Source organism: Glycine soja, chromosome 19 (assembly GCF_004193775.1).
Source record: "Glycine soja cultivar W05 chromosome 19, ASM419377v2, whole genome shotgun sequence".
NCBI classification, from domain to species: Eukaryota; Viridiplantae; Streptophyta; class Magnoliopsida; order Fabales; family Fabaceae; genus Glycine; species Glycine soja.
Window position 1 is genome coordinate 4,523,095 of NC_041020.1, and position 10,582 is coordinate 4,533,676.

Here is a 10,582-nt window from a genome sequence, read left to right on the forward strand (position 1 = left end):
CTTAAAAGCATCCACAGTTAAAGACAGCTGTCTCCACGCGCCCGTGTAAAACACGCGACCCCGCATCAAAGAGGGTTACACTCCGAGTGTGTTTCTCACGCTCTATAAGTGCGATTGGGTAAATATTTGTTTGCCAAAAATACCTTAACCGAGTAAAGCATGATAAAAAAAAACTTGTATGAAACAGGAAACTCAGACCAACCCTAGTAAGATGCACAACATTTTATGGTGGAGATTGGAACAAAGAGATAAAAAGAAAGAGAAAAAAAGTGAACATCTGAGGATAAAAAAGCCAAGTTAGATAACAGGAGAGATGAACACAACTGTGTTGTAGTTGTTGTTGTTGATGTTTGCTTTGTTCTCTTTCTCTCTCTCTCTAGGGTTTCAAGAGTGTTTTGAACTACTCCAGAACCCTCTCTTGTTTTTCACAAATTTGGGTTCAGTAGAGTACTGACCCAGAAAAGAAGATTCAACAGGTACCTAAGAGAAGGAAAGAGGGGGATAGAAAGAAAGAAAAAGAAATAGAAACTGCACGTATAAAAGAAGAAAGAAAGAATCAAAGAAAATAGGAAAAAAGGGCAAATATTTTGTTTGAATAAGATATAAGGCAATAGTAATATTAGTATTGTTGATAATAATTAGGTAGAAAAAATATTATGGGGAGGGGAAGAGTGGAACTGAAAAGGATAGAGAACAAGATAAACAGGCAGGTAACGTTTGCAAAGAGGAGAAATGGGCTTCTCAAGAAAGCCTATGAGCTTTCTGTTCTCTGTGATGCTGAGGTTGCCCTCATCATCTTCTCCACCCGTGGCAAGCTTTATGAATTCTGCAGCACCAACAGGTATGTGTTGTTTTTCTTTGTTTTAATTATTATTTGCACTCATAATCATATAAAAAATTGAATGAGTTTCTCTAATCTTTGTTTTGTGTTCAGGTATATGTGTATTTATAAGATCTATTGTCTTGGCTCTCCTTTCATTTGTTTATGTTTGAGAAGAATACTTTTTCTTTTTGAAGAAAAAAAATACCCTTTTTTGCTGATTTTTTATTTCTCCACATGACTTCATGAATCTTATTTCTTAGTGTGTGAGTTTGTAGATTTTGTGAGTTCTATTGGTTTGAGAAGAAGTTTCATGTTTATTTCTCTTTCGTATGTGCTGGAGTGTTGAAGTAATTGATCAATCTTTCAACTTTGATATGATCTTTTGAATGTAAGATTGTGAGATCTGGTGATGTAGATCATGATCTGGAAAAATATTTGATGTTTTGTTTTCTTGTACGGATTTTGTTGATTGATTTCCCTTCCTTTTTGGTTTTCTTTTCCCCCTCCTGGTTTGAGGGATTTTTGCTTAATTTTATGTAATTTTTTTCCTCCATGGATTCTTTTTATTAACCAATAAGACTAATGGATCTGTTTTATTGGCCTGATTTTTGTTTAATTTATTTGTATTATAGTTTTTTTTTGCTATTTTGTTTTTTGTTTCCTTTAAAGTCTGGCTATATCTATGTATGTGAGTAGTTGACCAAGATGTGTTAGCAGCAGTACTTGATTGTCCTGAAATGAAGTTCTTATGACAACATTGAACACACCTTAAGTCCAATGAAGCAAGGACAGAATGTAAGCGTCCAGTGTGTTGCACCAAAAACAAATAAGCACTATTTGTTTACTCTAAAACAAATAAGTTTGACATTTGGAAAGAAATAAAGGGTGTTTTTATTTCATCATCAGCTTATCAGTGTACGGGACTTTTTTGTCTGAAATTGCTGCATTTAATAGTTAGTATTTCTTTTTTCTTAATAAAGGGGGAACAAATGAACAATATTATATCTAATACTATCTAAGCATAAGCACAGCTGGTCAATATGAATATATAAATATATATAATATAATATTATATCATTTTAGTATATATTTTCCATGTAAAATTTATATTTTTAATTTCTCTTCGTTTTATAGAAACTAATTATACTTCTCTCCTTCACTCCCTCTAGTTTTTATTCTTTAGTTGAGATTTTATGATGATTTGTTGTCTTACAATTACTTGTATTATCCCTTATTATTAAAGCCAAGTACTTTAGTAATGAATTTATTAGTACTGAAAATTGGAAGGACAAACATGAGATAGGTGTGCCCTTACAAGTCTATCTCATTGAAGTTCAATGCTGAGAAAGTAAGTTGGTTATGCTGGACATTTAATGGCAATAAGTTAAATTAATTTTATTCACTTTCCTTAATTTTTGTTCTTTTCCCCCTAACCTCTCGTGGGGAATACGTCATTAAGAATGATTTGTCGTTGAAATAAATTCTCACAGCGATATGTTTTTAACATATTTATTAATCATTTATATATTCTAGGACAATTGCACAACATTATTTTTTAAGGGTTATTTTTTCATCAATATGATCATATTACTGCATGAGTACTATATGAGATTGTTTGTATGTGTTATAAAAAGCTAGTATATAGAATGCAGATATTTGTCTCAAAGGTAGGGGGATTACAGCTTGGCTAGCTAGTAAATGAGTTGACAAAGAGAAAAGTGAAAAAGGAAAAAATTCTGCCTAATTTGGATTTAACCATAGAAAAGATTTATTGTCAATTAGAGATTAATTCATATAGCAGTATTTGCAATTATGTTTTATTCAAATAATGTGTAACCGGCCTGCAATAATATAAGGATATGAATATCTAACACCAACTAGTTGTATAATTAATGCTATTTATGCATTTATCTCTTTAGTTATAATCTGTTTTAGTTAACTGTAACTTCAACAAATGTGTAAATATCATTCTTCAAGTTGTATATATTTCTTTCCTCAAAAAAAAAGAAAGTTGTATATATATTCTAGTGCTTTCTAGTTTAGTCTTTCTCATTTAATTATTTTAGCATGTTGATTATCTAAATGAGTAAATTATACTTTTAAAATACACGAGTGGTATATTTATCTTCTAATTTTATAAAGTTTCCCATGAAAGTATCTTGTCATGCATCATAACAGTCCTACAACTGCTTAACATGTGGAAACTATATGTTCAATTAATAACCAGTCACTAACTCTATCTGAAATAGTATTATGTTGTATGTATATCATGGGAGAGCTTAGTGCCTTTTTCTTTCTTCTAATATGTAATTTGATATTCTAGCTTCCCATTGTATTGCTTCAGAAGATCAGGCTAATACTGCTTCAATTTGATACTTATAGGAGATATTTGGTTGGATGACATTTTCTTTTCTTTTTAATCAGATTATATTCTGAATTCTACAAAACAATATCTGCAGCACTAAAGAAACAATACATGTTTGTTTTCTGATTTAAATGCCATTTAATTATGTATTTTTTATTATTTCTATTATCTTCAACATTTAGTGGAACTTTCGCAGTGATTTATGATGTCAACTTGCATTTTTCTCTAATTTTACCTAAGAAATCAAGGTTCTGATATATATAACACAATATTATTATAGGGCTCTACTAGTTTTTAGAGTCTAAGATAGACCATTAATAACTAATCACTCCTCACCAAACTGTATAAATTTGATCTAGGTATCCTTATAACCAAAAATCATGAAAGTAACTTTCACTAAAGTAGGTTTTGCATGATAATTTCGTTTAGTGTTCCAAAAACCATGCATCTATGTTTTCAGCAGCCTTGTATTGCACCTTACTTGTCCCTCTATCATGCATTAGAGTTTAGGAAACTAGTTACACTAATTTGAAACCGTTTAATTTGTTTTTATACAGCTTGAAACGTCGAGGGTAAGTCTGATATAGATGCATAATAAAAATATAAATATGCATAAATAAAGTATACTAATTGCTGATCTTGATTTTGTGTCATTAAAGTAAGAGGAGCAAATTCTAACTTTTTGGGCCTCCAATAAAATTGGCACCCCATTTAAATCTGATGGGGGCCCTCTTCTTCCAGCACCTAACAATTTTAGCCTACATCCTTTATAAATTTCGGATTAGTTAATCTGAAATGTAAAATCTTCATTCCAGATTAACCTTTCCGTAACGATCAGGGTGTAGGCTAAGATTGATGTATAGTAAGATATATGGCTCATTTGGTGTAGTAATTCTTTTGGTATGGTTTATGATATCCATACACCATTATCAATTTTACTAGTTCTTCCTTTCTCTCCTCGAATCTGCAGCATGCTCAAAACACTTGAAAGGTACCAAAAGTGCAGCTATGGTGCAGTGGAAGTCAGCAAACCTGGCAAAGAGCTTGAGGTACGTAGTAATGCCATTGTTTATAACATTATAGAAATAACATCTCTTAAGAAATTTCACTTAGGAAAGTCTTATTATATTGCTAGAACTTGATTATTGCCAACTTATAATAAAATATATCTTATGCAAATTAATTCCAATTTGTTATTTTTCATTTGTCATTTGCTTTTGTATAGCAGAGCAGCTACCGTGAGTACTTGAAGCTGAAAGCAAGATTTGAATCTCTTCAAAGGACCCAAAGGTGAATTTCATATAAAAGTATTTTAAAAACATACAAAAAACTCCTGATAAAATTAGTACTATATTAAAAGCTTATAACCTGGTTTTTCACCATTCTTTTTAAAAAAAATTGTGAGTAAAGGTTTGAGAAAATTTTCTTGCAGCCAGTAAATTAGTCATCATCATTGAATTTTCATAATATTGAAAAATGATTTACCATTTGCACTTGTTCCATGCTGCAGGAACCTTCTTGGTGAAGACTTGGGCCCATTAAATACCAAAGATCTTGAGCAGCTTGAGCGCCAACTGGATTCATCTCTTAAGCAAGTGAGGTCAACAAAGGTAATAAAATATCAATGTTTCATTATTTTTTTCTTCAGAAAATTATACATAGAAAGCTCATTAAAGTGGTACTTATAAGTTGTTGCATTGACTGACCCTGGCCACATGGCTAATGTAGTTTTCTCCATGTGATTTCACATCTCTCTCTTGAATATTTTCTATATCCTTTTATTTTCTGCATTAGGAGTTCAAAGTTCAAATAGTTGTGTAACAGAATAAACAAATTATTGTTAGCGAAAATGGACACCAACAGGATTTTCTCTTCATTATATCTAACACATTTTTATAAGCCTAGAAGATGAAACTGTCAAGAAATTGCATGTGTTTTCATTATTGAATTTTTTTTCTTCATATGTTTACCAGTGGTAATTTAAGAGTCTTAAGTTCCATTATGAAAAGCTAATTATGATTACTGTTATCTGACACTATGTGGAACTTTACTTTTGCAGACTCAGTTCATGCTGGACCAGTTAGCTGATCTTCAGAATAAGGTAAATAGTGTTATTAGCATAACTATGGAATATAGAGTAAAGCAACTTTGTGTGTGTCTATAACACTTTCAAGCTATTGTTTGATACAGGAGCATATGTTGGTGGAAGCAAACAGATCTTTGACCATGAAGGTAACAAACATCATACCATTTTCCACCAAATTCATCCCACAACATGCAAAATTGGCAATATGACATCTTAGTGTGATAATTTGTTATTTTTATTCCTATAAATCCATTTAGAAGTACAACCTTGCATCTTAATTCTTGGTGAATCAGATTGGAATTGGATATTTGGAAGTTAAAGTTTTCTAGTAAATAGTCCTTAGATTAGTCTAAGAACTGAATTCACAGATGAATTTCTCCAAACAAAATAAATAAAAACCTTATCAGAAGTTCCTCCTTCATTTTCTCCACTTGGCTGCTCATTTAAAACCAGTATGTTTATGTATTGATATATTATTGTTCCTGTTGTCCTGTTGCATATAATATGATTGTGCAATTTCTTTAATACTTGTAATATGGAAAAACTATTCAGCAATGTTTAACATAACCTTATATCGTTTATTCTTCCATTCACATTAAGGTCCTATAATGATGATTTGGTTCATGACTACTTTGTTGGCAGCTGGAAGAAATCAATTCAAGAAACCAGTATAGGCAAACATGGGAAGCTGGTGAGCAAAGTATGCCATATGGAACCCAAAATGCTCACTCTCAAGGCTTCTTCCAGCCTTTGGAGTGCAACCCCACATTGCAGATAGGGTAATTAAGCCACTTTCTTGCATTTTTGTGCTGAATGTGGTGATTTAATTTGAATTGTATTTTAATGATTGTCCCTTGGTGCAGTTCTGACTACAGGTACATCCCTGAAGCCTCAGAGCAGCAGCTAGCTGCCACAACTCAAGCTCAACAAGTCAATGGATTTATTCCTGGATGGATGCTTTGACCTAAGATCTCAGTATTTTAGATGGCTACATAAATAAAATTAGCAAACACCTAAGGCCAAAGTCAAAATGCCTCTTGCTGTTGGAAATGTGTAAATGCTGCTTGTTCTTCTGTTAATTTGTTTTGGCATAAAAACAGCAGTGACTGACTTAAAACTATTAAAACTTTAGCCATAGACATAGGATGTGGCATGAAGGTTATAGTATTTAATTTGAATATTTTGGAAGGACAAGTTTTATCTGACTGAATGACCAGTTAGTGTCATTTTTTATTTGCAATCTCTTTCTAATCTGGCTGCATTAAGAGTTGTTTTTAAACTTCTTGCATTCATTAGTGGAGCATTGTACAATGATATATATGACAATATTGTAAAGTATACTGAGGCTATGGAAATGCCACTTGAATTTATTTTCAAGGGTGAACTACGAAGAGAAAACCTTGATAAGATTATAGATATATTAGGAAGACAGTCTTAACCCCCACCCCACCCCCACAAGAAAAAAAAACTTTTGAATTTTGATAAAATTTGTTTCAATAATACATATTGTCACTTGTTTTTAAGTCGTTGGAGATATGATCCCTGACCCTTCCACTATATATAAAAATGACATCGATCACCTCAATTGTAATGTTGAGGCCAAATGGTCAATTGATTGTTTTGTTTGGATATCTCAACCATCAATCTTAGAATTAATTCCATTGATTGTTATTCTAATGAAGTGTGTAGCCCTTTGGTGCAAGTACCAATGAAGTGTACTTTATGTAATCATGTGCCCTGTATAGTGACACTCCTAAATATTCTTGATAAACTTGGAGATTTTTTATCCTATAGAACTTCCCATACATATTCATAAAATATAGCCTTCTTGGAGATCACACCTTAACATGTCTATACTAATTGTCTATCCCACATCACATCTAGAAACAATAGTGATGCCATCATGTAAATCATAGTGATATCTTAACAGAATAAATAGAAATTATTTTAAAATAATTATTGTGAAAATAAATAATTTTCAATTACATGACAATCCAGGATTCGATGACACTATAAATTTCTTTACATTATTAATATATTCTAATTAAATTTTTATAAGAATCCTAATTATGGTTACTAGTGTTTAGTGAAATTTTAAGCATAAAAGTCATTTGATCCTGTCATAAAATATACTACAGTTCATTTTGAATTAATTTGAATGTAAATTCAACTCCATCCAATATAAAAAAAAAAAATAGCTTTCAATTGGATTGAATTATTTTGTTTTTATATCTTTATTTTTAATGTAGTCAAAAGACAATAAATAAATCTTATTTTATTATCTTTTTACATTTTTCAACTACAACTTATTTTTATATAATAAATAAATTTCTATAATTAAAGAAAAAACACATTAACAAATGCTAAATTAATCTGAAAATAATGAACTTTTAAACACATTAAAAGAGTAAGATATCCGTTAAAGATAATAATAAGATGTAATTTTCAAAATAAAATCATATAAAAGTTATGTTTAACAATTTCATATGTAAAATTCCTCAGATGTTTTATAACCAATTACATAAGTTTGTGCAGAAATTACACACGTTGTTTAGGATATAGTTAATGTTTAACAAATTCAATTCAAATGAAATTTGTTCAGTATTGTGACTTATGTAGTTTCATTTTGCAGGGAAGTGAGTGGGGGGTTGCTAATTAAATTGGGGTGTGGGAAAGTAGGTACTCGAAGTGGCATAAGTGGGAGATTAGTTGGATATGTGAAAAATGAGAATAGAAAGAAGAGGGCATTGAGGACCACAAGAAGTGTCCATATCTCCATCACCAGCCATTCCTTTTCTCCCACCACTTGTTTTGTTTGTCCTTTGAAGTTTTTCATTCGTCTGCAAAGAATAATCATTTTTAGCTTTTTGGGTAAAGGCTGGCATCACACAAAACTTCTTATCATTGATTTGATACTCAACTTCAAACAACATGGTGCCAATCAATTGAATGAACACCTCATTGATTAAGTTGTTCGCAGAATAATGTTCATCTCATTCAATGTTCTTATGCACTTAATCAAATCTTTAATCAGAGAGGATTCAACACATTTTTTTGACATATTTTTATTATTAGTTGAAGTTGATTAAATTGAAATAAACAAAATGTAGTAGGTCTTATTTTTTACTTAATGGGCTTTACTTATTATTTTTGTATTTTTTTAATAAATTTCAACCAATAATACAATCTATGTCAAAAAAAGTGTTAATAATAAAAAAAGTGTTAATAATCTCAATTCACATCACCAAAACTTTCTAATTCTTAAAATCAATAACACAAATTCAATGTGATATGCGTAAAATAAGTTAATAATCAATGTTTAATTTTTTTTCTAATAATTTAGATAGTAAATTTTAAAAAATAAGGAGACTTCGATAATAAATTAAAAAATAAAAAAATCGATGTAGTAAAATAAGAAGAAAAAAAATCTTTTTATCGTTAAGTCATGTATGATCATTATAAAAATGAAACTCGGAACATATAGGTGTTGATTAACACCGCCAACCAATATATTAGACTCATTATCTCATAATAATTTCATTATAAAAATCCAATAATATTTCAAACCATTATGAACTCATCATTATAAAGATTCCTAAATAAAATAGAATTTATTTTACAAAAAGTATCCAATTAAGAATATCCTAAAGAATAAATTATTGACCATTAGATTTGTCGCTTGAACAAACACCAACGAAATAAGTAGCATTTTCAATAGAACTTGTACCCGATAAAACCAATGGCCTCATTTTCAATAAGTCACCCGCATCATGCAATATATATATATATATATATATATATATATATATATATATATATATATATATATATATATATATATATATATATATATATATATATAGTAACTCAATTGCTTATATTCTATTACTAGGTGCATGTAAGACATCTTAAGTGACATAGGATTAAGAGACAGCTTTTCTTATAAATACTTAATCAAAAGTTATCTCTTTGAATTTTGACCTGAAATCACATTATAAAAGTGATGTTTTACTTTGGTTTAGTCAATTAGCATATGAATAAAGTAAGTCACTTTCAATATCAACTCACTTAACTCTTCCCGAAGCTTTTTGTTTTTATTTTTATTTTTTGTTTTGCCGACAAGGTAAGCATTCAATTGGACACAAAAGGCCCATGAAAGTATGGTCCACAGCTTCCTCAGCTCGGACAAGATTTGATTAAAAGCAAGCCCATTCAATTGATGTGCTACCAAGTTTCATTCCTATATAGGAGTATTAACATAAGTAAAACGACAATAATAATTAAAATTCAAAAGAAATCATAATTACGGACCTTCTGTTGTCAAAATTCTATTCAATTCATAGCACCCTTTGGAGTTGACAGGCAATGATTCAACACCTCTTACAACCAACATCAATAAATATATTTGAAACTAAGATCCACTCCTAGTATAATAAATACTTTTTATTAAAAAATGGAGAGCATAAATTATTCTGCTATAAGTTAAACTAATTATTATTAATAAATTTATGACTCAAATATGTTTAAAGTTTTTGATAAATAACTTAATTTTATTTTAGGTTTCTAATAAAGTTTTTGTTGTTGAGTCTTAATATATTAAAATTTTTGTTTTGACTCTCCATCATCATTTAAGTGATGACGTGACACTATTATTAACAATGTTAGGAATATCAATTTGTAAGGTGACACATTATCACTTAATTGGTGATAGAGATTCAAAATAAAAGTTTTAATACATCGGAAACTCAAAATTACAAAAAGATTTATCAAGGACTCAAAACAAAATTCGACCATTTATTAAATACCTTAAACATATGCCTAAATTTATTCAAAATATGATTTTTAACGATCTAACTTGAATTATAATTATATATATCATTTTAATTGTGTGTCAAATTTTATTAAAATTAAATAGTTATAAATAAAATAATTTTATTTTATATATTTTAAGAATCTATTATGTTAATTTTGATGAATATTATTGGAATACTAAATAATTTTATATTAATATAAAAATTTGTAAATATAATATATTATAAGAACTTTTTTTTGAGAAAATATGATAAGAAATTTTAATTTAATGCTAGGTTTGAAATAAAATTATTTAGTAAAATTAAGGCCATTAAATAGTAATAATTAATGTAACTTGTAATAACTACTCAATTTCATTAATTGTCCTAAATTTTCTACTTTAAGTATGTAACAAGGAGAAATGTGAAAAACAAATTTAGTAAATATATTGAGGATAAATCAAATTGAATATATATATATATATATTAGGATAGTTGAGACTATATAGGAAATATTT

The 10,582-nt window shown here is 29.3% G+C and overlaps 1 protein-coding gene across 2 annotated transcripts; it reads left to right on the forward strand.

Annotated features, from left to right (window-relative positions):
• The first annotated feature begins 235 nt into the window (after window positions 1–235).
• Window positions 236–6,644, forward strand: LOC114398335 (developmental protein SEPALLATA 1-like). Of its 2 annotated transcripts, none has more exons than XM_028360519.1 (8): window positions 236–841; window positions 4,159–4,237; window positions 4,414–4,478; window positions 4,699–4,798; window positions 5,248–5,289; window positions 5,379–5,420; window positions 5,917–6,053; window positions 6,138–6,644. In XM_028360519.1, the coding sequence occupies exons 1-8, from the start codon at window positions 657–659 to the stop codon at window positions 6,235–6,237; spliced, it is 750 nt and encodes a 249-aa protein (XP_028216320.1). In that variant the 5' UTR covers window positions 236–656; the 3' UTR covers window positions 6,238–6,644. The 2 variants fall into 2 exon arrangements, with proteins under 2 accessions (XP_028216320.1, XP_028216322.1); XM_028360521.1 differs by having other exon boundaries at window positions 316–841; window positions 4,417–4,478; window positions 6,138–6,553.
• Window positions 6,645–10,582: the final 3,938 nt, after the last annotated feature.